The 26,113-nt window shown below is 40.7% G+C and overlaps 1 protein-coding gene across 1 annotated transcript; it reads right to left on the reverse strand.

Moving 5' to 3' along the window:
- On the reverse strand, nucleotides 1–25,099 carry TROAP (trophinin associated protein). The gene is made up of 17 exons (XM_075199622.1): nucleotides 25,031–25,099; nucleotides 24,450–24,763; nucleotides 23,201–23,399; nucleotides 21,934–22,094; nucleotides 18,754–18,847; nucleotides 16,027–16,133; nucleotides 15,659–15,816; nucleotides 14,998–15,080; nucleotides 14,767–14,915; nucleotides 14,618–14,657; nucleotides 14,158–14,261; nucleotides 12,445–12,561; nucleotides 12,245–12,328; nucleotides 11,625–11,687; nucleotides 1,864–2,158; nucleotides 1,251–1,432; nucleotides 1–532 (listed from the first exon to the last, which is right to left on the reverse strand). The coding sequence occupies exons 2-17, from the start codon at nucleotides 24,729–24,731 to the stop codon at nucleotides 500–502; spliced, it is 2,151 nt and encodes a 716-aa protein (XP_075055723.1). The 5' UTR covers nucleotides 24,732–24,763; nucleotides 25,031–25,099; the 3' UTR covers nucleotides 1–499.
- Nucleotides 25,100–26,113: the final 1,014 nt, after the last annotated feature.

Raw genomic sequence — 26,113 nt, forward strand, 5'->3', positions numbered from 1 at the left:
TATAAATAGTGTTATTTATTTTATCATGAATAAAACATTAATTGGAGGTTTATAAAAACAAATAATATTCCCAAGACAGTGTAGCTGGGGGGGGGGGGGGGTTATAAATAATGGAGAATGACACCCTTGAGATTTTTGACACAAGGCTCATCTTAACAAAGACACCATCCAAACAGATGTCTGCAGTGCCCTGGGTTGAACCCGATGTACTGTCAGAATGATCCAGTATCTGATGTCTAAAGAATACTGTTGGGGCAAGGAGAGGGTTTGAAAACAAAAAAATAATCCCCCCAAACTGCCATTCTCCAGCTACTATATGCAAAGTGTAGAACACCTGTACAATCCCACTTAGAGATATTTTACTCTGACACATGATAATCTGGTAATAAATAGGAGAAAAGTGAGCTTCTGCTTAGTCTGTGAACGTGATGAACTCCTGAAAGCAGCCAGCAAGTATCGTGCAAATGCAAAATAATCCACGAAACTCAATCTCAAGCAGTCAAGAATCTCCAGGAAAGATGGGAATAAAGTGCTGGAATGGAAAAACACAAAACAAAAAAACAGATATAAGAGACATGTATTCTCCTCTGATCCAATCACTAGGTTGTTTAAAAGCTATAGGATAATCACACCTCTATACTGATGCAGTTTAAAACTAAAGAGAACTCTAGTAAGACTTTTCCTGAAACTCTGTCCTCACCTAGTAGAAAAGCTCAGAAGCCCCTATGATTTGAGAGAAACTTAGCCTTAGCAATAGGCGCAGAGATAACAGCTTTGAGAAAAACAAATTAATGTCCTAAGGCACATAGCAGCTATTTCAACTTCTAAACAAAGCATTAACACACACCCCATTTAAGCAACCAAGCTTTAGGATCATTGATGCCTATGTAAAGAGATCTTACATGAGTTTTGAAGAAAATGCAGGACTGTTCAAGACAAGTCCTATTACCTTAAACATCTGTGTACATTAAGATCTCTTATACAGGGATCAGTTATCACAAAGTATGGCTGCATTAGAGCTTTGTTTTTTGAAGGCCAAATAGAGTGTTTAAAGTAGGATGAGATAGCACTAGTATGTTTAAGGTTTAAGTTGGTCAGGGAGAAGCCAACTGTACAAGCTGCAGCACAGGACTGACACAGCTCTGCTAGCTTGTGGTAGGAGACTGGAGTGGAGGGAAATCATGCCGGCCTTGTCCTTTAATAATGTAACTGGAGTGCCTACAAAACCACTTGTAATATACTATGCTCACCATGTCTTCCTGCCGCTCGAGAAAACTAGATACAGGGTCCTTACAGCTCCTCCGAGAGCTAGCTGCTCCTCGAGATGTGTAAAAGGCACATTCCTCATCTAGGTAGGCATCCCAGAACCTCTGTTTTGATGACATTGTAGCTTCTAATCGTAATCGTGCAATCTTGGGTAACGAAAGCGGACCTGATTGGGAGAATTTGATAGTGATTATTAACATATCAAAGGCCCCATGCAAGTAAAACATTAAGACCTTTACTTGCATGAAGCCAAGTATCTGTGCATTGCAGATTAGAACATCAAATTTCAAGATCTATTATCAACATTGTAGATTAGTACTCCAAAAACCAACAAGATGAACAAATCTATTTCAATAATACAGCAAGCCTACAAAGTACAACAGAGCAGGTGTATAGGCTAAAACATAATAATCTGTGAGCAATGGTGTCAGAAGTATGTGATCCACACATGTTCCAAGTTGGAGCAAGAAACACTAGATATTTTAACGGTTGTATTTCTGAATGAATGTTGCAAGTGACAGGGCAGAGGACTACACAAACAAATGATGGTATGTATAGAAGAACAAATTGTGCTTTAACACTGAACACACCGCTTACCCAAATAGTGCGATTGCAGAGCTTTTACAGCTGGGTGGGAGAGAAAGGAGAGTGGCAGAAAGGTCTTCACACAAGACACACAGCTGGAAGAGGGCTGACAGGGGTCACTGGTACTTGGTTGTGATAAAGGTGCAGGGTGCAAGTTCATGCGCATTGATGCATCCCAAATATCCCCAGCAGTGGATTCTTCAGTATTAGTAACAGAGTTCTCAGATAGAACCACTTGCATCTGCTGTTGTACATTAACTGTAGCGTTGTTAAACACTTTCACAGGATCAGATGCTTCATTTAGATCCTGCTCAGAGACATAAAGAGAAAGATTACACACATTAAAGGCTAGAAGTGGAAAACTAACTTAAACCGCAAATATAAATGGATAGATATATAGTATATCTCTATGTTTAAACACAAAAAGCAAAGATCGTTCCAAATAAGTCATTAAGCTCAGTTCACACCACAAATATTTTAACTGATCTTTGGTGATAATTGGGAGCTATGTGAAACAAAATTAACTGAGCCAATTGGAAACCTCTTTCTTTAAATAGTTAGAACTATACTTTGATTTTTTCTTTTTGCAATATTAAATATGTAGTATTTGGTTACATACAATAACATTCATACCAGAAACAAAAAATACTACAACATAAACCATCATTTTACCCCCTTGAAAATACATAAATGCACCAAGATTTATTGTTGTTTAGAACAATGGTACCCACACCAATGAGATATGCCTTATTTATATTGGGAGGCATAATGAAAACTGTTCCAGAAGACGTGGCATCGCCCATAACAATCAGACTTTGCCTTTCACTCATTTTGTAAAATGTGCGCACACACCAATATAATTAATAATATATATATATATATATATATATATATATATATATATATATATATATATATATATATATATATATATATATATATATATATATATATATATATATATAACACACATATATACACACACACATATATACACACACACACACATTATATATATATACACACACACACACTATATGGACAACAGTATTCGGACGCTTGACCATTACACCAACAGGGACTGTAAGGACGTGGTATTCAAATACATATACTTTAATATGGAGTTTGTCCCCTTTTTGTAGCGATAACAGCTTCCACTCTATTTGGAAGGCTTTCCACGAGCGGTAAAAGTGTTTCTGTGGGAATTTGTGCCCATTCATTCTTTAGAGAGCTTATGAGGTCAGGCACTGGTGTTGGACAAGAAGGCCTGGCTCACAATCTCTGTTCCAGTTTATCCCAAAGGTGTTCGATGAGGTTGAGGTCAGGGCTCTGTGCGGGCCAGTCTTCCACACCAAACTCAAACCATGTCTTTGTAGTTTTTGTTTTGTGCACTGGGGTACAATCCTGTTGGAATAGAAAAGGTCCTTCCCCGAACTGTTACCACAAAGTTGGAAGCATAGCATTGTCCAAATTGACTTTGTATGCTGAAGCATTGAGATTGCCCTTCACTAGAGATAAGGGGCCTAGCCCAAACTCTGAAAAACAACCCCATACCCTTATCCCTCCTCAACCAAACTTTACAGTTGGCATAATACAGTCAGTCAGGCAGGCAACATTCTCCCGGCAACCGCCAAACTCAGATTCTCCCATCTGACTGCCAAACAGAGGAGAAGTGTGAGTCGTCACTCCACAGCACACAATTCCACTGCTTCACAGTCCAGTGTCTGTGTGCTTTACACCATTCCATTTAAAGATTGGCATTGGGCTTGGTGGTGTGATGCTTGCATGCAAATGCTTGGATATGGAAACCCATTCAATTAAGCTCCCGCCGCACAGTTTTTGTGCTTACATTATTGCCAGTGGAAGTTCGGAACTCTTCAGCTATGGAATCAGTGTGTTGGCAACTTTTACGCACCATGCGCTATATCAGTTGTTGAACCTGCTAATTTTACGTGGTCTTCCACTTCATGGCTGAGTTACTGTTGCTCCTAAACGCTTCCACTTTCTAATAATATCACTTACAGTTGACAATGGAAAATCCAGCAGTGATGAAATTTCATGTACCGTCTTACTGCAAAGGTGGCATCTTATCACAGTACTACGCTTGAAGTCACTGAGCTCTTCAGAGCGAACCAATTTGTATCACAAATGTTTGCAAATGGACACTGAATGGCTAGGTGCTTGATTTTATACCTCTGGCAACAGGTCCAATTGGCCACACCTATTAATTATTGAAGTGAGAGGTTTCAAATACTTTTTTATCCATATAAATGTATATCAACAAATACTTCCACTTTGGATCCTTGGGTCTTGAGCAAAACATATCTATTTTGTGGTTCAGCAAAGAGGACATTATATGGACCTTCACTTCCCAAGGATGAATAACATGTCTGCTTAGGAAGCCTGCCTGCAAATTTTCCACCCCCAGGATGAACACTGCAAACATTGTTGGGACATACCGTTCCCATGAAATGTACAATCTTTGTGATCCCTTACATCACTAGGGTACTCTTGGTGGCCCATTGATGTTTTATGTATGCCACAACCGTGGCATTGTCTGACCGAATGTGCGTTACGGCTCCCAATACCTGCAGGCTGGCATCCGTAGTCACGATAGCCCAGTCCCAGATAGTGAATGTAAGGTGCTTGTTGAGATTGTCTATTCTCAGCCACCAAAAAGACTGACTGATGAATTGTGTGGCCAAGCATATATTGGACCTGTACCACTTGGCTAGAATCTTGTTTGGAAAATTCCTTGAGTGAAAGCATGCAAATTGCATTGTTTAGAAAATGGACACCATTTTCCTCCATGAGCTTCATGCACTGAAAAATTGATACATGCTTGAGGGTCAAGGGGGATCTCGCCAGCATTTCAATCAATTGGATCTTTTTCTCAGACCAAAGACTCTCTGAAGCTTGAGGTCAAAAGAAGAGATCTAAAAATACCATGTGTTTGTAAGAACCAATGTCGACTTAATGATCATTTATAATCCACCCATGGGACTCCAGCATCTGGGCTGTAACCTGCAAGAGAGTCAGAAGGGACAACGTTCATATTAGAAAGTCCTCTAGTTAGTCCTCTTGTTGCCATCACAGCCATAATTTTGTGGTGCTATTGCCAGACCGAGAGGGAGAGCTCGGAACTGAAAATGAAGGTCTTTGACAGAGAATCCGAGTAGGCTCTTATGTTCCTCCCAGTTTGGAACATGAAGGTATGAGTCTTATGTCCATTGAAGACAAAATAGGCACCTATCATCCCGCTCCAGTCATCAGCAGTGCTACTCCAAAGCGCTGCTGAACATAGAAGAAACTTAAAAAAAAAAAAAAAAAAGAAGAAGAAGTACAATAAAATTTGGTAGCTGCCATAAGTAGCAAAGTGGAGAAGTGTCTTTCTCCATGGGCACATAGCTTGAAACGGTTTATCCATTAGAGAGAGGGGGTATAGAGGGGGGAGAAGCTTTAGAATTTTAAAGAGGTTCACATCAAGTGCCTACTTCTGCAAAAGCCCTCTATACCCAAGTTAGAAGATCCCCCAAATAAGAAGAAAAAAATGGGATTTTTATACTTACATAAAATCTGTTTCTCCTAGTCCATTGGGGGACACTGGGGTATAGAGTAGGGACAGGGCGAACTGGCACTTTAAACTTCTGTTTAACTAAGCCCTAGCTCCTCCCCCTCTATACCCCACCTCCTGTCCAGCCTCAGTTTATGTTTAAACAAGCCCACAGAAAGCGGAGAGAGAAACAGGAAAAGAGAATAAAATTAAAAAACAACAACATTCTCTTACCAACAAGACTACATGTCAAACTGTAGGAGAAACTAGAGCATTAAGGGTGGCGCCCGGTGTCCCCCAATGGACTAAGAGAAATGGATTTTACTTAAGTATAAAAATCCCATTTTCTCTGTCTTCCCTTGGGGGACACCCCAAAGCTGCCCTACGAGAGGGAACGCTCAGAAGAAATAGCACGAAACACCTTTCTTCTTAAACTTGCATTCTTGGATGCAAACACATTAAACTTGTAAAAGTTAGTGAATGTGTGTACAGACTACCACGTGGCCGCCTTACACAGCTGTTCTCTGGAAGCACCATAGTGGGCCGCCCAGGAAGCACTTACAGACCCTGTAGAGTGCTTGCATATATTATCTGGGACAGGCTCCCCAGCCTTACTATAAGCTTGACGAATAACAGCCGTAATCCACCTACCAATAATTACTTTAGAAGCTAGCCAGCCTCTTTTGTGAGCATGATAGAGACTCAAAAGATGGTCAGTCTTGCGCATCTTCTGAGACCTCTGCACATAAATTCGGAAGACTCGGACAACATTGAGAAAACCAATAGAAATATCATTAAACTGAATACATAAAATCATTCAGGACCGGAATGACAATGTGTTGATTTAGATAAAAACCAGACACAACCGTTGGAAGTAAAGAGGTCTGTTTTGACGATCTGTACTGTTTTTATAAAAAACAAGAAAAGGAGACTTGTAAGAAAAAGCAGCAAGTTCTGAAAACTGTGCGTGCCAAAGAAATGGGCAAAACCGTTTTCTAGGATAGAAATTTCATGTATTCAAAGGTTCAAAAAGGCGGATGCCGTAAAGCATTCAAATCCCATGGTGGTACCGGAAGAACATATGGAGGTTGTACATGGAGAACGCCCTGAATGAAAATGTGGACATAAGGAATGACAGCAAGTTTTCTTTGAAAGAAGACAGAAAAAACTGACACCTGACCTTAAAAAGAACTAAGGCGCAAACCTGCATCCAACCCCTCCTGCAAGAACCTAAGTAACCTGGCCAAGCAAAAAGAAGAAGTAGGATATCCCTTCTTTTTACACCAGTCAATAAGTTTTCCAGACTCGATAAGAAATCTTTGCAGAGGCTGGTTGCCGAGCACAAAGCATGGTTTGCATCACAAGTTCGGAAACACCTTAGCGCTTAGGATCATAGCTTCAACAGTCACACCGTTAAAGCTAGACGTTGTAAACGTAGATGACAAAAAGGATCTTGAGTTAATAGATCTGGGCGTAGCGGCTACCACCAGGTCCAAGCTCGTCGGTGTAGCAGGCACTCTGTGGCCAATTCGGCGCTATCAGAAGAACTGGAACACCCTCTCTCTTTTCCTTTCTTAACACCCTTGGAAGCATGGCTACCGGTGGAAAAAGGTACACTAAGCAATACCCCCAAGGACAGACATGGCATCTACTGTAACAGCCATAGGATCTCTTGTACGGGAGCAGAAGAGGAGAACCTTGTGGTTCATCCGAGATGCCACCATGTCAATATTCGGGTGACCCCACCATTCCACCAACTGACAAAACACCTTCGGATGAAGGGACAATTTCCGCATGGCCAAGGGACTTTTGGTACCGCTCTGATGATTGAGGTATGCCACTAATGTGGCATGGTCTGACTGAATCTTCACTGGTCTTCCCTGCAGCAAGTGTTGTGCGCTTATAAGAGCATGAAGACTGCTCACAGTTCAAAGACATTGATTGGAAGCTTGGATTTCTTTTGAGTACAAAAACCCTGAAACCGAGCATGAAGACAAAAGGCCTCTAATCACGAAGGCTGGCATCCTTTGTGATTAAAGTCCAATTGATAAATTGCGTCCCCTGGCGAGAATCTGTTTATGTAACCACCAAAGTAACCAACTGGTCTGCGGAGACAGGTGAAATACCTGGGCCGCCAGATTCAGATGGTATTTGTTGCATTGCAACAGAAGATCCAACTGGGACTGCCATGCATGAAACTGAGCAAACTGGACCAGCTAGAAAGTCGATACCATGTTGCCAAAAACGCACATGGCGAAATGTACCGAAGGCTACCTTGCTGCCAACCAAGATCTTACCCTGTTCTACAAGGCTAGAATCCTGTCTTGGTTGGTAAGAACACCTGTTTTGACGGATGTGAAATAAAAATACTCAAAAAGATCATTTGCTGAGATGGGAGCAACTTGGACTTTTTGAAGTTGAGAATCAAACCGTGAAACTGTAGAGTCTGGATTACTACTTGGATATGTCGCCTACAGCACCTTTGGGTACTCGGTCACTAAAAGAAGATCGTCCAGACAAGTGACGATTGTAATCCTCTTGGACTTTAGCAGAGCAGCCACGACCGGCATGATATCTGTGAAGATACGTGGGGTCTTGGCCAGACCAACGGGAAGAGTCTGAAATTATTAGTGCTGTGACCGAACCGCAAACCTCAAAAGGGACTGATGACCCCTCTAGATAGGTACATGAAGATAGGCATTTTTGATGTCTAGAATCCCCATGAATTTTCCTTGTTCCATGCCGTGAATAACCGAGCTCAAAGGCTCGATCTTGAACCTGGGCACTGTGACAAGGGTGTTGAAACATTTTCTGAATCAGAATTGGTCTGAATAAGCCCTTTGGTTTTAGTACGAGAAAAAAGTTGTAATAAAAACCCAAAACTCTTTGAGAATCTGGCACCGGAATCATCACTATGGAATAAAGGAGGGATAGAATCGTTTCTTGTAAAACCAGTCGCCCTATGGCAAAAACTGACTGGGAGAAAGACCGAGCAGATCAATCTTGTATCCTCAATCGACTACACCCAAGCCCAGACATGGGTAGTAGATTGCAACCACTGATCCCTGAACAAGAAAAGACGAGCTCACACCACTGGCGACAGCGGAGGAGCAAAATATCCGTCATGCGGACTGCTTGTTCGCATGTTTCGCTGCTTGACGTCAAGCCAACTAGGCATGGCGCCCATGCAGCAAACCATCCCTAGGGGCGGATGACTGGCCTGTAGAAGATTGGCCTGAGAAATATTAACCCCGAAACCTTCCTGAGGACTGAAAGGACTGGAATTTGGATAATCTTTGTTTGGGAGCATTAAATGGTAGAAAAGTGCCCTTTCCACCTGTAGCTTGATTGATAATGGAGTCAAGCTGAGGTCCAAACAAAAGACCCCCAGAAAACGATATGGTCTCAAGAATCTTTTCAGACTCCCCATCAGCCTTTCAGGACTTAAGGCAGAGAATACAACGAGCTGAAACTGCAGAGGCAGAAATACGTGCACCAATCAGTCCCACGTATGTAGCTGCCTCTCGTAAATAATCTATCACCCTCTGAATTTGCTCCACTAATGGAAGCAGTTCTGAAAGAGGCACATGCTGCCACGAAAATGAACTTAAGGACGGTCTTAACCTAATGGTCTGTACACCATCCTTAAGTGTGGCTATGTTAGGACAAGGAATAGTAGTTACCTTGGCTAGCCTTGTAACTGCAGCATCCCCACGTGGAAGCGTCTACCATTTATCAAAAAACTTCAGGAGGAAAAGGATAAACCGACTGCAGTCACCGAAATACTGTGAACTTGTTATCTGGGGAAGTCCAAGGCTCCGACAACAAATCTTCCAATAAGGAAGAAGCCAGGAAAAAAAATAATTTTTTTTTCTTCTTTTCCGTGCAGAAAGAGGAGCCTGTGCAACATGAGAAACCTCTTACTTAGGAAAGTGAAGTACCTGACACACAGCTTGTATTAATTCCTCCACACTCTGGCGAACCAAATGAATCTCCTCCACAACCGAAGGAGCATCCATGTCAGAATTCACTGCTAAATTACCTTCATTCTGGGAACTACAGTCAAATCTGGATTATTTTTCCAGAAGTTGTGGCGCCATCCTCCTACACTTATGTGAGGAAGACGGTGCCGCAGATTGTAACATCCTCTCTAAGAGGAAGGAAGCTAAACCAAACCCTGTAAAGAGGATGCAATTCCCTGTACCCAAGCAGGCTGTACAGACTCCGCCAGGGAGAAACAGTCAAACCTTGACCTAGCAAACTAGAACCCATGTCAGTTGCTACAGTGCAAGCAGAATCAGAAGATGGAGTGACCACAGCCTGTGACAAGTTCAGCCACTGTATTGGAGAGAGACCGAACCCAGGCATGTGTTGCCGTATGTAAAGCAGCAGCTGCTGTATTACACAGTATGCTCTTTGAAAGCCGGCAGGCTGCGCACAGAGCCTGCGCGCCTGACTGACCTGATGGTAACTTAACGTGACAGACCGTCCAGGTGAAACTCAACATTGATGTAACACCAGCTTTACCACGCATAGTTTTTCCCCTTCTGACAGATGGGACAAAACACAATATAAATAACAAGCAGCCCACAATACTGATCAGAAAGTGAGCCTGCAATACAGCCAACAAAACCCCACAGAGTAAAAGTAATAAACTTTTGAAAATAACAATCCCCAAACCTTTCTATCAGGACTCAGGACAGAAAAGGGGAGCTATAAAATGGCTGTTTATTCTGGTGTCTGCACACATAATAGTGAGAGACTTCCATGGAGGAAGTGTAATATATTCCCCCAGGGCCCAGCACTGAATTAGTAACATTCAACAACCCAGTGCCTAACAGGGCTTCACTATCTTAGTGACCCTTGCCTGACCCTGTCTCCTGAGCTAAAAATGGAATCTTTTTTTTTTTTCCCCATAGAATGACTGCTCCTAGTAAGAAGCAGCCTGCTCAGGGACACACTGTAATTTTCTCTCAGCATTGTGCTGGGAGAGGGTTCACTTACCTTCTACCACCCCTCCTCACGCAGTGTCTGCAGTCTGACTGTCAGATCAGGAGGACGGACACAGCCTGCGTCGACTGTGCCCGGCTCCTAGGAGGGTATGAAAACGTTGGGAGAGGGAGGCTGGCAACAGAGGAACCTCTCACAGCACCTCCGATATCCCACCCCTCCATACAGCACTTGCCGCACGCTGCCATAAAGTAATAAAAGTAACGGAAGAGGGCTGCTGAGCAGCCCAGACACAGCCCTTTCGCCGGGCACTTAAACTAGACTGAAGCTGGACAGGAGGTGGGGTATAGAGGGGGAGGAGCTAGGGCTTAGTTAAACAGAAGTTTAAAGTGCCAGTTCGCCCTGTCCCTACTCTATACCCCAATGTCCCCCAAGGGAAGACAAAAACAGTTATCTGTACAACAGTTCTCTGTAACTGTCCACCAGTGAGATTTACTCAAGGCTACACTCTAAATACAGGGTGATTCAAAAGTCGCAGTACACCCATTTATTTCAAAAACGCTACAGGAATGGGGCCGATTGGCCGATTTCAAGATGGTGCCCATGTTTGGTACATACCGTAAAAGATAGACCACGTCACCCATACCTTACTGGAGTATTCAGGTTTCCCAATTTCCTGTAGAGTTTTTGAAATAAAAGGGTGTACTGCGACTTTTGAATCACCCTGTAGATCTAAAATTAACTATCTAACATAACTAGGCACACCACACTGTTCAGTCACCCTTACACTACATTTGTCATTGGACAGACGATACTGGTAAACAAGCAACTTAAGGGCTCTTTTACACAAGCATACATTTCGTTTGGGATACTTCTTCCAACTACTTTGCACACATTCACAATTTTCTGACATTCTTTTAAAACTGGTCATGATTTAAAGCAATTCTATAGGTTGTTTACACGAGGGTTTAAAATTTAAAAAAAGTTCTTTTAAACCACGAAAAATGAACAAAAATGACACTTGTGCATATTTCACCTTTTGTGGCAACATTTAAAAGGATTATAAAATGCTGCATAGAAACATACATCAAAATGAAACATTTAAGAAAGTGCAAGTAAATTTTCTTGGCAAATGGCAGCCCTATGGACAAATGGTACAATAAAAAAAAAAAACAAAAAAAAAAACCCCACAGTTTTTTGTATAACTGTATTTTTTAAAAATGCATGCAAATACCTTCACCCCCCCCCCTCCCCTCAACATAGGGCTTACTGTTTGCTTGTCCCTTTCTCCTGGACATTCACCATCCAAGGACAACCGCATCGCCACTTGCTCCTGCAGCATAAGTAAATGAATGATATTAGCAAGATTACCATATGATTTTAAAGTAATGTTTAATAAAATTAATGATGGGCAGAAGAAACACTGGAATAATAGAAGTAATAGAAATCAATTAGTTCTACAGCATGTGGCCACAAACAGCCATGCCCGATAATAATCCAACAGAAATTGATGATTATTATAGGGCATGCCGAAACGTCTAGACGCAGGATCACTACTCTCGGCTCATGTATGCCATTTGCCATTATCTTCTAAACACAATAACAGGCCACAGTTATTAGAATGGTTTGCCTACGTGTATGGCCAATTGTGACATTGATCCTGGAGTTAGACTACTGGATTGATCTATGTGGCTGGCTTAAATTTAAGATATTCCATATTTTCTCAGTTTGCATAATGACAATAGAAAAGTCATACTAAATAATTTAAACAGATGGAATCAAAGTTATATGCCCTATATAAAGATATTCTAATTTGTGTTTGTTTGAATGCTGAAAAGAAATAAAAGTATAATTCCTTCAGTTCCATTACTATGTGTATGGTCTACTTACCAGATCAGGCTCGTTTTCACATACAACCTCAGAAATACTGGAAGGGGATTCATCCATCCACCTTATAGTGGCCCTTACTGACGTCTACATATAAGAAACAATCAGACAATTGCCAATATAAAAACATAAACACATAATGTATGACAATTGATGCAACAATTAGCAACACCAAACACATTGGTATGATCTCTCAAACAAACCCGAGTATCAGAGTTCTCAGCCTCTAGACGCTTATTTGCATTCTCTAGTGCCAGGGCTCTAGGCGTTTTTGGAACGATTGGTTGTTTTGATGTAACAGATCGTGGCTGGGAGAACGTCTACAAGGAACAGAGAGAGCATAATAAAACAAAAATACTGCAGTCTTGTCCGATTACTCAATATATTCAGATTTTCTTTGTACACTATTGTTATTCTCATCATCATCCTTTATTTATAGGTGCTGCAAGGGGTCCGCAGTGCTGTACAGGGTGTGCACAGTAAGACATAACATGGAAAAACAAAGGAAATAACAGTACAATGACAATATAGGCAAAGCACTACAATATAAACAGAACAATAAAACCAGCACTGAGGAGGTGGTGGGGGGGGGGGGGGATTAACATCTCCCTAAATCAGGAGTCATGGGAAGAAGGGGTGAATTAAAGGGATTAAGTCAGCACAGGCTGAGTCTTTACCCAGTAGCATGGGCGTGGCAAACAGAATCCTTGATTGAGAAAAGGAGGGAATGTGTAAGAAAGGTGGTGGTAACGAACGTGGAGGAAGTAGGACACGAGGGAACAGGGTCCTGCTCGTTAAAGGTTTACAAGCTAAAGGAAGGGGCATACAAATGGGGGTGAGAGGGTAAGACAAGCTGACTAAGGGTAATTTAAGAGGAGAGTAGATAGACTTGGATGAAGTGGGTTTTAAGAGCCCACTTAAAGCTTTGAAGGGAGGCTGATCAGGAGAGGGTGCGAGTTCCAGAAGTGGGGAGCAGTGCAGGAGAAGTCCATTATAAAATTTGATTGGTAACACCAAATAATAGGAGTGAAATGTGTGAACACGAGCAGTATTTTTTCCATCTCTCTTAAACAAGGCAACATCAATTCAAACAGTTTGTGTTTTTAATGGTAAAATGCTCCTTTAAAAAAGGAGTTGTCCACTTTTGGAAAACCCTAGTGGGGTTCCTCCTGTCTTTCTGCACTGCAAACTCTCCATAGAACATCAAAAGAGCTTTATGAAAAAGATTCCAGAGTTTTATTGAAGCACTGATTGGGCTGTGTCCACCGGCGCTTATAGGCAGCTCTCAGATTCAGGTAACGTGAAAAGCACTAAGCATTACTTAATAAAAGTAATAAAAAAAGAAGAGAACCAAAAATCTAATTTTTTATGAATCATTATTTTTGATTGAGAGGTTAGTTCCTTAACCATCATCTCTACGATGACTGAGTAGTTTCTGATAATGACTTGGATTACCCTAGTTTAAGTAGCCAGCATGTTAAAGAGTCTGCGGAACATCAAAATGTCACAGATAAATATTTGCAAGACGCTCAAGATGTAATCCAACTGACCACAAAATGACTGAACATTATGGCAGTGCAGGAAAATATACAATAAGAATATTGATATAGTTTATACTGCATCTGCCACCACTGCCCCTCCCCCACCACCTCTGAACTAGAATGACATTTGTTAAATATTTTGTCATATTTTCAGTTCATATAAAAGCTATATCTAGATTTTCCCCCTTATACAACCATTTATCTTACTTTGCATCTCTTGTGTGCTTCACCAAGTGTTACGGACTCACGGTGACAGATTTTTTTCTTTTTAATGTACAGATTTAGACGTTCTATATAAAGTGCAAGAGTGCGATATGGAGTAATAGAGCACTAGTAAAAGAAAATGCAAGTAAAAAGAATAATAATAATACAAACCATGATAGAGCATTGTTGCTTGTGAACTCTCCTGGCTGATCCTGCAGAGGACTGGTTACTAGTCACCCCAGTATTAGGAACACGACGGGGACTGAACACTATATCTGAAAGAAGGAAATCAACAAGATAAATAAATATCCTGCAACACTTGACAAACAGAGCTAGTGCTCTAGGCATGCATGAGCTTTAATACCACATAACACCACGCAAACACGGGGATAACATACAAACTCCTCACAGATAAGGCCATGGTCAGAAATTGAACTCATGACCCCAGTGCTGTAAGGCAGAAATGCTAACCACTTAGCCACCATGCTGCCCCAATGTTTCTATACATGCTTTAGTAGGTAATGCTTCTTTTGAGTACCTTATTAACACACGAACATTTGAGAATATCTGAACACTAAAGGTAAAACTCTGGACCAAGACCATCAGCAGCATTGAAAGTCAGGGAACTTACTTTTAGATACGTGTCCATAGGAAGGCTTTGGTGTGGTTGCCTGTATTGTAGCAGAACCAGAACAGGTTTGAAAACATAAAAAATAATAATAAATAATGCATGAGCCAGTAAATTAATGAGGCTTCTCTTTCAGATGAAATTCAACTCACCATGCCAACCTTCAATATGCCATTTGTACCTTGCACAGGGACTCTCTGTGCCAAGCTTAGTTTTCCACAATTGCCAATGGTCACTCCGATGTTGGAAAGGATACTGGCCAAAGCCTGGGAGTCTGCAACAAAACCTCCAGACCCAGCATCTGAAATAAGGATAAGTGGGATACCATGAGTGTCATACAACACGCCAGTAATCTACCAGAGCTGAAGAAAGAGGACATCTACCTGAATTCTGCTTGTCACCAGTGTTTCTCAAAGGATCACTGTTCTCTGCAGAGGCATTCACTTCTAAAGGGGACTTTTGACACCTGTATATGTAAGATATGTATATTATAGAAGAGCTACTTCCAATATAGCTTGAAATCGGATACATGTACCCATCAACTCAGCACAGATCTATAAATTGTATTATACATAACATGGCAGTAGGCAAAAATAGGAAAAAGAATATTAGGACATAAATTATTTTATTTGAGAAGACATGTACTAGGAACAAGTTTTCCTGCAAATAATTATTCCCAATAACCCTCCATAAGAAAAAACTACTCCAGGCCCAGAGTCTACAGAACTCATTTAGGGAGAGCAGTCCTTGATCACAATCAAATACAGCAAAATAGCGGCTGTTTTGAACTTACAGGTCAAGACCCTATATATGGGGGATCGTCCAGTTTATGGTGGGCAAACACAATTCTCTCTTCACAAAACAATGGTGTACTACTAAATACTAAAACAAATTAATAATTATATGTTACCAAATGTACAAAGTATTAATGTTATTACTGTCACAAAATTAATTTTCAGATATCCCAGTCAAAAACAGTTAAGAACCCCTGTTTATATACAATTGTTATTACAAACACAGGAAAATCTCATTTATCCCACATACTTTACTGCTGGAAATACGGCGCTTGTCACATTTTCCGTATTCAAAGGGAGTGGAGCCGACTTCACTGCATTGACCTTCTGGGTAGCAAGTGCAGGAGTGGTTGTACCAGAGGTTTGCATATAGGGAGGCAGATTCATTTGTTGTAATACTGGGTTCTCCTACATAAAGGTCAATGAAAGAGGGGGGGGGGGGGGGGACAAAGATCCATGAGCAAAAAACGTCACTTTGATTTTATATTTATACAAAGTTACCAGTAATGGTAAAAATTTTGCAGATGTATACAGAGTGCACATTATTTTCATAATTATTCTCTGAAATTCTAATATTAATCAGTGACAAACAATAGCATGAGTACAATTACTACTAACCTGTAACTGTCCATCCTTTTTAGAGGCTGCAGGTTCCTTTGAACTGGTGTCAGGGATGTGGCTTTTAGAAAAGTCATTTTGCCTACATTGAGGTTTCTGGTCATTAGCTGGAGAAGAAAAAGGTTAGACTATGAACAGACGTCTCTCTTAGATAGTACTAGAGCAATCTTCAAAGTATGTGGCAGCAACTAGAGAAACCAATAGAGAATATAATGGGAACATTAAATAAAACAGGTTTACATAGCAACCAATGAGATTTTAATTGTCACAGTGCAGGTTACTGAATTAAAGCAAATATTTTGTCCATGTTAAAGTACCTGTCGTGAACACAGAGAACTTACAGTTATTTATAAGGGTCACAATCGTGGTGAACAGGCCTAAATCATAACTACAGTGTTTATTTGATATATCATCTGAATCCATTGATAAATTGAACTACTATGGTGTAAAATGCAAAGTCAGAAGGACTGTTGTATGTTTATTTGGAGGCTTTGCACAACCCAATGTTGGAAGATAACCGTGTTACCTGGGGCAGCTTCAAAGGCCCCTGTAGTGAGCTATATCCTGGCCTAGGATTGAGTTTTGACACCTGAATAGACTTTTAGGAAAGGCTCAGCATGGTGGCTGGTTCAATGAGACCATGTGCTGACTGGCTATATTTTATATAGACAAAAATAATTCCGTTTCAGATATGCCACTTAAAATCAATAAAAGTAGTGATCAACCACATATGCCTCAATAGCATGATGAAGGGTAGCTTATATGTCAAATTAAGAATTCTGCCACACAGAGAAGGTGAAAATAAGTATAAGCTCAACTGATACCTTGTACCCAAGTCGGTTTGGTATCAATAGATGGGTAAATTCATAAGGGATCCATTAATAATAAAAAGGAGTCTGTGTGGCACTCCACAGATAAGTTACGCAACATAGCAGAATTGGGTAGTAAATCAGGCAACATGCAAATGGTGATTAGACCACAACCCCCCTGGAGGTGGGAAAAGGTGTAAAGGTGTCTTTAAAAAGCTAAGACCAGTGACAACAAATTGTCAGTCTTTTGGGAAATCAATCATTCATTTAATAAGCTGTCCATCTTCAAGCCAATTTCCCTAGGCTCAGAATATACCACTTCAATGTAATTTATACTCTGAATTTAATCTCTTTAATTTAAACTGTTATGCTTGTGTAGGTTATATTCAATTGTTTATCAATTTTTTTTTAAATTAACCTATTAGCATTGTACTTTGTGTATATTACATCTTAAAATGTAATAGTTCATGGCAGTTTAGAAGAGACATATTGCTTGGCTGTGGTTAACTCTTTAGAAACCAGAGGTTGAAGGATTACCTGTTTAGCTACCAGAGCACAGAGTGTGCACAATTGGATAAGTTTGGTACAGGCCTTATACGTAGCTGGTGGCAGTTGGCGGAGAGGTATGGAAGCGGGTGTCTATGTTGGGAAAGGGACCAGTAACTCTGTAGCCTTAGAAAAAGAGGCGAGTGTGAAATTTGGGCTAGAATCCTGTGTGTTCCCTTACAATAGGCTTCCAAGCCTCGAGTGTGCAGAGGGCGGTTTGTGACAGATAAAGGGGTTCAGGAGCAGTTTCCTGACAAAATAGAGGTGATATATTGTATGACTGTTGGAATATATGATAAGATATTAAAATCAGGGAGTAGCTAGAGGGGCCTATCCCTGACAGTACCTTTTTCATGTGCACCAGTTTGCAAGGTAGCTCTTTTTGCTAAACATGCATGCAATACACGGTTATAAAGGAAAGAATAAATAAAAAGGTGTTTTTGTATTGAACATGAAAGCCTTTCCTTAGAAGCTGTAGACGGCCATAGATGGCATAGGGTTACCTCTATAGGAGAATAAAAGAGCGAAAAACAGTGAAAAGAGGTGGACAGGAAAAAAATATACCATCTGTAGATTCCCTGGACAGGCAGTACAGCTTGTCCCTCATCTCAGGACATTGCCAAATGGCTGCTGTTTAAGCCTCAGCCATTAGCTCTACTGATCACATGGATGATCAGATAACAAATTGCTATATTTTTATTCTGTTTGTTTTCAGAAGAACCAATGATAGAGGATTAAGAATACAATAAAACCTAGGCCTCAGTCAGGTCCCCTTGTTTCTGAGGACCCTTACCCACCTAGCCACAATGCCATCACTATAGAGTAGGCTAGTAAGCATATATTTTCATACATGTCAATCTTGACTGGGGATTGACCCAGAACACATACTACAGTTCAAAAACTTTGAAACCTTCTGTGCAAACGCCTCATGTAAACAAATTTCATGGCAAATTCCAAGATCCCCTTTTTTTACTTCAGCAGTATGTGGGTACAGAAGATGCCAAAGGTACCAAGATATAACAAAAAAGAAGCACCATCCACCCAGGGGTGACAAATACCTCCATTTAGAATAGTCCTGTCGAATTACTGTACACTGCGGAACAATAGGAATCGGAAAATAACGTGTAATGCACACAAAAAAAAACAAAACAAAAAAAACACACAAAACATTTAACTGATTTTGGACCACAGAGAAATAAAAAATATGGGCCATAGCACCAATTGCGTAATATTGTTAGGAAAGTTAAAGAAAAAAAAAAAAAAGTGTGTGTGTGTGATTACTCACATACACATTATATGTTCCTGAGGGTAAGTATATTATTTAACCAACTATAGCTGAGCAAAATATTACTGGACACTGATTACCACATACCTTTTGTATGCATCTTGGAGAAATAAGACATCCTGTCTAAATTAGATGGTACAGTTTGGCTGCTTTGCATAGTGTACATTGAGCTTCTGAACATCTGCAAATAAAAATGAATGAAAAACAGAAAATAAAGTGGCTACACAGTGACTTGCAATGTATCTTAAATACAGAGTGGCTATCCATTTGGAGGACACTGCTGACTATAGTGGATAGAAGGCGCTGTGCTCAGAGTAAGGCTCTAAATTCTAACAACTTGACTGGCCTGCGTACCCCCCCCCATGCCGCCTGGATGGAGGACAATCCGTTTATTTAACTACCAAAGGCCTAAAGACACATTCAAGCAGAACATACAACCAAGAATTGTCAGAACAAAATGGTGGGAGCGCAGTGTCCAAATGGGTTAAGAGAAACAGATTTTACAGCAAGTACAAAATTCCTTTTTTCTCTTACACAGCCATCTGGGGGGACACTGCTGACCATGGGGACGTTCCAAAACTGCCCTTATGGGTGGGTACACTCAGTCCTTGCTGCTTGCAGAGGTTTCCACCAAAGCTAGCGTATGTGTAGACAAAGACATTGAAGCGTTAGAATCTAGTGAACATGTGGACAGAAGACCAGGTAGCTGTCCCGACACACTTCAACCAAAGCTCCATTTCACTCTGCCCAGGAGGCGCTGACCGACCTGGTGGAGTGAGCCATAATCTCCTCTGGGACTGGAGAACCCTCCAAGAGATAAGCCTGATGAATGGTACTCTTAATCCATCTGGAAACGGTCTGGTTTTTTTGGCAGCCATTCTCATTTGTAACACTAGGAGACTATCAGTCAGCAAGTACTAAGATATTTTATAAGTCAATACTGTATATACAAGAGAGTATAATAACCCATCATGGGAAAGGATCAGTACTCAAAATAGAAAGTGAGTAAAGTGACACAAATGGGGGGAAAAAAAAAAAATTACCCAGACAATAAATGAAAGTACAGTAGTAATAACAGTGACACATTAGTTACTCAGTCACAATAACACACAGCATATATAAAACTTTTCCCCCAGTAAAATAAGTGACCAGGCACCACAGAGGCAAGGAAGCAGTCTGAAATGGTGGGCTTTTCCTCACAGAGAAAACCGAAGCAATTGGAGAAGTACCACCCACCCTGAAGAAGCACCACATCCCCCTATTGCATATCTCTACATGACGGCTCTGTCTATGTCAAAAGACCCTGGTGGGGGTGGTCAGAGTAACAGCTCCCCACCAGACTTATCTCCCCCTGCTATCTGTTGTTCCACCACTGTCTGTTTCTCAGTAGTCGGAGGGTGGAGACGGCTGGCAGCCCTGTCACTATCGCACTTGAGACTGGGGCTGTATGCCGTGGCTCCTGGAGTGGTCCGTTGCTGCTCTGGTAGAGCTTCTGGGTCCTGCGACCTGGTGACCCTTTTGCCAGGGAGCCCAGTGTTGGAGAGCGGGAAGCAAGGGAGCGCTGACTGTTCTAAAACAAAAATTTAAATAAATTTACGTCCCCCCCCCCCACCCCCCGAAAAAAAACAATCCTAAATAAAAAAAATGCAGAGGGGAGGGAGCAGGCCAGTCAGGTTGTTAGAATTAATTTAGTGCCTTACTCCCAGCACAGTGGTCTCTATAACCCATGGTCAGCAGTGTTCCCAAATGGCTGTGCAAGAGAAATGGTAGTAAGTTACTCCAAAAGAAGACAAAATAAATAGCACAGGAATTTAGCGTACTTCTGCACATATGCAGAGACGTCGTACACATCCCGAGATGCGTCTGCAGATATGCGCCTGGCCTACGACAAGTTATCATCATCAAGTATTTGCATCTGCTCTATAGCAGGTACAAAAGAAATACTTCATAATGGCATATAGGCATGTTTCTGCAGGTCTGCATGAGTCACATTTAGGGGTATATTTACTAAACGGCAGGTTTGAAAAAGTGGAGATGTTGCCTATAGCAACCAATCAGATTCTAGCTTTCATTTATTTAGTGCACTCCACAAAATGACGGCTAGAATCTGATTGGTTTCTATAGGCAACATCTCTTTTTCTAACCCGCAGTTTAATAAATATACCCCATAGCTTATACAGTCTGTGTCCCTCCCTCATCCTGCTTCTCCACTTGCAGATGGGCGGTAGTTCAAGATTTACTCAAGTCTGCATAGATGCATGTACCCATTTTCTGCCATGTACAGAACAAAATCACACAAGATACACTGTGCAAACTGGCATAGATCCCATTCAGTATCAGAGTTTCAAAGTGAGTGCATGAACTTCAATTCAGACATTCATAATATTTTGATGGTTACGAAACTAACAAAGTGATAAACAGATACGTACAAATAAACAGTAAATGCATTCACATGGTTGGGCCTCTCAACCCAGGGTAAGGACAGACGTTGTGAGTGAGCCTAAGAAGGGACCTGTTGCTGTGTGCAGTTTAAATTTTCTTGATGCAGAGAGAGTTTTGTGCAGATATTTTTATACATATTGTACCTGCCAAGAATTAACATTCTGATTCGGTAACACACCTTAATAAGAGGTTTGTTATTTGTTCCAGAAATGTGTATTCTTGTTGCATATACGGATTACTATTTCCTCCTATTCCTGAAAACACTTTTTACCTAATGTCACAGCCTCTGTATGTGTTTCCACAGAGCTATCCAGACACATTCCCAACTGATGCCAATAACATTTTAATTGAGTTCTCCAAGTATTTATGCCTTACAAGAGGAGGTTGGGGGGTCTAGAGAATAAACTGAATGCATCTCAAAGTATCCCAAACAATATGGAGGTGAAAGAAAACAGGATACATACAAATATACAAAACTAAACGTAGCCGTCTTCCATGTCCAATTTTTTTTTTTTTTTTTAAATGACAGGTCAAATATTGGATATGATCTGTTTGATTTACTGAGACATCAAGGGGTATATGTACTAAACTTGCAGGTTTCAAAAAGTGGATATGTTGCCTAGAGCACCTAATCAGATACTAGTTATCCTTTATTTAGTACATTCTGCAAAAGGACAGCTAGAATCTGATTGGCATAGGCAACATATCCACTTTCAAACCCACAGTTTAGTAAATATACCCCAAAGTGTTAGTAATACAGACAATGCTATAAGTATAGCAAAAGCACATGTAATCTAATCATATGATTGCGCCCTCTACTCTTACCATGTTCCTGCAGTTGCTGAATGGTTGAGAAGCTGACGATACTCTCATAGGCACCCTCTGTGCCAAGCTCAGTTTACCAGTAGCAGCAGTGGGTACCCCAACATTAGAGAGAATGCTAAAGAGAGCAACTGGGTCAGCTTTAAATTCCACTTCAGAGCCATCTGAAAAACCATAAATATACCAGTCACTATCTCAATCATATGTTTTTGTTTGATCCAATCAATCTACTACCAAATAACAAAGAATGCATATCTTGCTTGAACATTGCAATGATCTCCTACCAATAACAGATTTTTGAACCGGAGATTATTAAAAGAGGTTACGTCGGCATGGCCAATAGCAGAACTACACAATATCTGGTTCAACCATATATTATCATCAGAAACCAGCCACATAACAGTCTCATTGTAAAACCCCACACTAGTCAGTCCTAAATAAAGTGTCAACGTATTGGTGGTATGTTGACCTTGATTTAAAAAACTAAATTATATTAAAAAAAAAACAAAAAAAAAATAGATTAGTGGGTGTTTTCAACTACTTGGACCCGATTCATTAAGGAAAGTTTAGTAAAAAATTGAGCAAGTAGTCTCCTGGACAAAACCATGTTGCAATGCAATGGGTGCAAATTAGTTTTCTATTTTGCACATAAGTTAAATACTGTCTGATTTTTCATGTAGCACACAAATATCAACTTTAAATTTCAGTGTACATATAAGCTAAAAGTATTTGTGCGCTAAATCAAAAAGCAGACAGTATTTATCTTATGTGCAAAATAGAAAACTAATTTGCACCCATTGCATTGCAACATGGTTTTGTCCAGGAGACTACTTGCTCAATTTTTTACTAAACTTTCCTTAATGAATCAAGCCCCTTATCTTTCTGTGACAGACTGGTAGATTGGAGCTGTTGGTGCTTTCAAATAGCAAGTATAATATACTTCCTGGAAAAAGCCCTGCCTAGCATCATCATTTAATGCTCTCACTCTCAACCAAAGAGGGAAACTTTCACAAGCTAAAACATGGATCTCTCAGATTCTGTATTATTGGTATCCCAGCACAAGGACATACTGGGGATATATAAACAAGATACAAGTCACATTATAAAACTCTGCTTTCTGGAAATGAACTCTACACCAGTATCATAATAATAAAAAAAAAAACAACCATAACTGCTTCCTTTTCAAATGATATGCCAGTAACATCCAGCTCCCCCCTTGAAACTTCTCAGTATATATTCTTGAATTGAAAGAAATAGTGAATAAAACTACCCTTCACATGGACATCTTTGCATTTCAGATTTTTAACACCATGCACGACTTCAGCTAATGGTTCCCGAACCCTGTGACTTGCTGGAGGATTCACAGGAGGCCCCACATCTGTAGGTGTACGCACACTAAACCGATCTCCCTTCTGCGAAAAGTTGAAGGGTTGAGGACGGGTGCAAGGCTTTTTATTCACCGCTTTACCCTGTGAAAATAAGGACATAAAAGATAGGGCAACAACACATGGAGGACTTTTTCAACAACTATTAAAATGATCAGTAGCCTTATTATTAAATAGCTTTCAGGAATGTTCATTATATCACAAATGAAAGGAAAGGGAAGACATTTAACTGCTTATTATGAAAAAAATAATCAGCTGCTCTAGAGTCCACCAATGTGAGAGGATCTGTTATTGGCAGGTCAAGTTGAGGACACATCTAAACCTGTTATAGTCACTGTATTATAGCACTGCTCTCACTCTTTAAACATCAGAACCACAAATAGCCACTTATAGGGAAAAACATTGTCCTTGTCTACTTATATTGACTAACAGACACCTTAAAAGTTTATTCAAGGACTAAAGAGATAGTACACTGGAAAATGAATGAGGGAGAGGGTATGTATGAGGAGGCTCTTCCCACCACGCACAGATCAAAGAACAGAAGGTAGGGAGCGTTAAGATCTGCTCTCTGCAAAGAGCCAGGGGGCCCATAATTTATTAAATACTTGGCCTCTATCATGGAGATCATAGGGAACAAATCTGGCATATAGCCAAGGGCTGGCTGAGCTGGGCGGCATCTGCAACCTAGGCCAGTCCCATAGATACCTACCTTAGGGTGGGTCACCTGTATTATTATTTTTTTTCTTTATAATAGGCTGACGTGTCAAGTCTTGTCCCCCGGGCTAAAATTTGCCAGCCCCTCCCTTGCATATAGCAGCCATTGAAGAAATCACTTAAGTGCAGAAAAGGAAAAGGGGTTCTTCCGATGTTTATCTAACAGGCTTGTGATGCCTCACTTTTAACCAAACATCACCAAGGGCAAGATTGGAAATGTAAATATAATTTGTTCTAGTACATTCTGTACATCTACAAAGTAGAGGCAGTCCTTTTATTGTACGAGCCGAAATATATAAGAATACAGTATATCAGTTCACTATGAATCTGTGATGCTACTGGTGCAGAGCTTATGGTCTTCATGCGACTTGCCTTAAGGACAGAGAAACAAACATAAATGTCAAATCTTACTTTGCATACCTTATGGAAATGATTTTGCCAGGCCTGATGCATCTTTTGGAAATCTGGGGGTGCCCTAGATTTTGAGGGAACTGGAAGTTTGCTTTTCTGTGGATCCTTCAGCACAATCTTTTGCATTGTTGGTTTTTGTTTGTCCTGAAGACTTGTTGGAGGACTCAAACAGTTCTCTTTCCCTTTCACCCAACTGTTACTCTTTAAGTCTGAGGGTTTATTTGACATCCCGGTCGGAGCTTGATTGACAGGCTGCATTATCAAGAGATTGGCACCCCGTGCAAATTCCATGTGCAGACTGATGCAGCCGCCGAACTTTTGGTCTACAGAATAAACAAAAAGGCTCATCAATAGGATTCAAAATAATCCAGCAATAGACAAGAGAATAAACATGCGCTAAAATGCTCTTTACCCTAGTATGCCTAACTTTCTAGGTTTGGTAGCATTAACATATTGCTTTTTATAGATATATTTTTATGTGTGTTCCTTATGCTAGAATTAGTGTGAAAGAAATATGTCAAAATAATGCATGATCTCTCTGGAAAAATGCAGGCTTCAAAAACACTTTACAGTGAATCATAAAACCATACTTGCCAACTCTCCCTGAATGTCAGGGAGACTCCCTGAAATAGGGGTGATCTCCCTCACTCCCTGAAGAGTCTGGCATCCTCCCGGATGCTGAGCCAGTACAAGACATGATTGGCTTTGCCATCTGTGGCATGATGACACAGTTCAGAAATTGTGTCCTATGTCCATATATTGATGCCTATGGAGGTGGCCATTTTCATGAAGACCAAGATTTAATCAAAGACTAACAGGTAAGACAACATGACTTCAGTAATGGAGACAGAAATGTAAAAAACACTGTCAGTCTGTAGAGATTCATTAGCTGCTTTTCTTTAACGCATAGTTGGCTTCTCTCCCGGGAATGTCCGCGAGACTGCCGCATTTCTGGGAGACCTCCTGGGCTCCCAAGAGAGCTGGGTAACCTCCCGGATCTCGTCCTCGCAATAGATAAGTGATGGGGGTGGGGCATAATGACTCAAAGATTGTGTCATTTTAGCCCCACCCCCTGCTGTAATTGGCCCAAATTTAGACAATCATTTAGGGGACAGGGCCAAAATGATGCAATTTGTCAAGCCCCACCCACCCACCTGGGATCTCCCTAAAGCCAACGAGGAAAAGTTGGCAAGTATGCATAAAACAGATGCTCTATATGTAAGAGATAAAACCATATGTACACGCATTTCCAACACAATATTGCAAACACTTCTATATACTTGCTGCCAATTTACAGAGAAAAGAATAAACTGCCTCCATGGCCATCTATCACATCATCTGTACAGTTTGCTAGGCTGGCACACATGGTAGTGTTGATTAATTACCATTGTGATAAGTAGGTGTGGAGGAACAACGTGCTCAGGTGAAACTAGCTACACCCTATTAGTGTCATATGTATTGAGGCTAATATAATAAAATAAATCCTGCACTGTTAGGATACGAGCATTGTTGTTACCTTACCATAATATCTGACAATTATTAATACGTTCATACATATAGGACAACGTTACACAATAATTCAGCACCATATATAAAAAAAAAACCTTCGCACACACCTGCTCCAACCGCCTCTCTTCTACACCATGCACAGCGTGGCACATTGAACACGGGAC

The sequence above is a fragment of the Mixophyes fleayi genome, chromosome 2 (assembly GCF_038048845.1).
Source record: "Mixophyes fleayi isolate aMixFle1 chromosome 2, aMixFle1.hap1, whole genome shotgun sequence".
In the NCBI taxonomy this organism is placed as follows: domain Eukaryota; kingdom Metazoa; phylum Chordata; class Amphibia; order Anura; family Limnodynastidae; genus Mixophyes; species Mixophyes fleayi.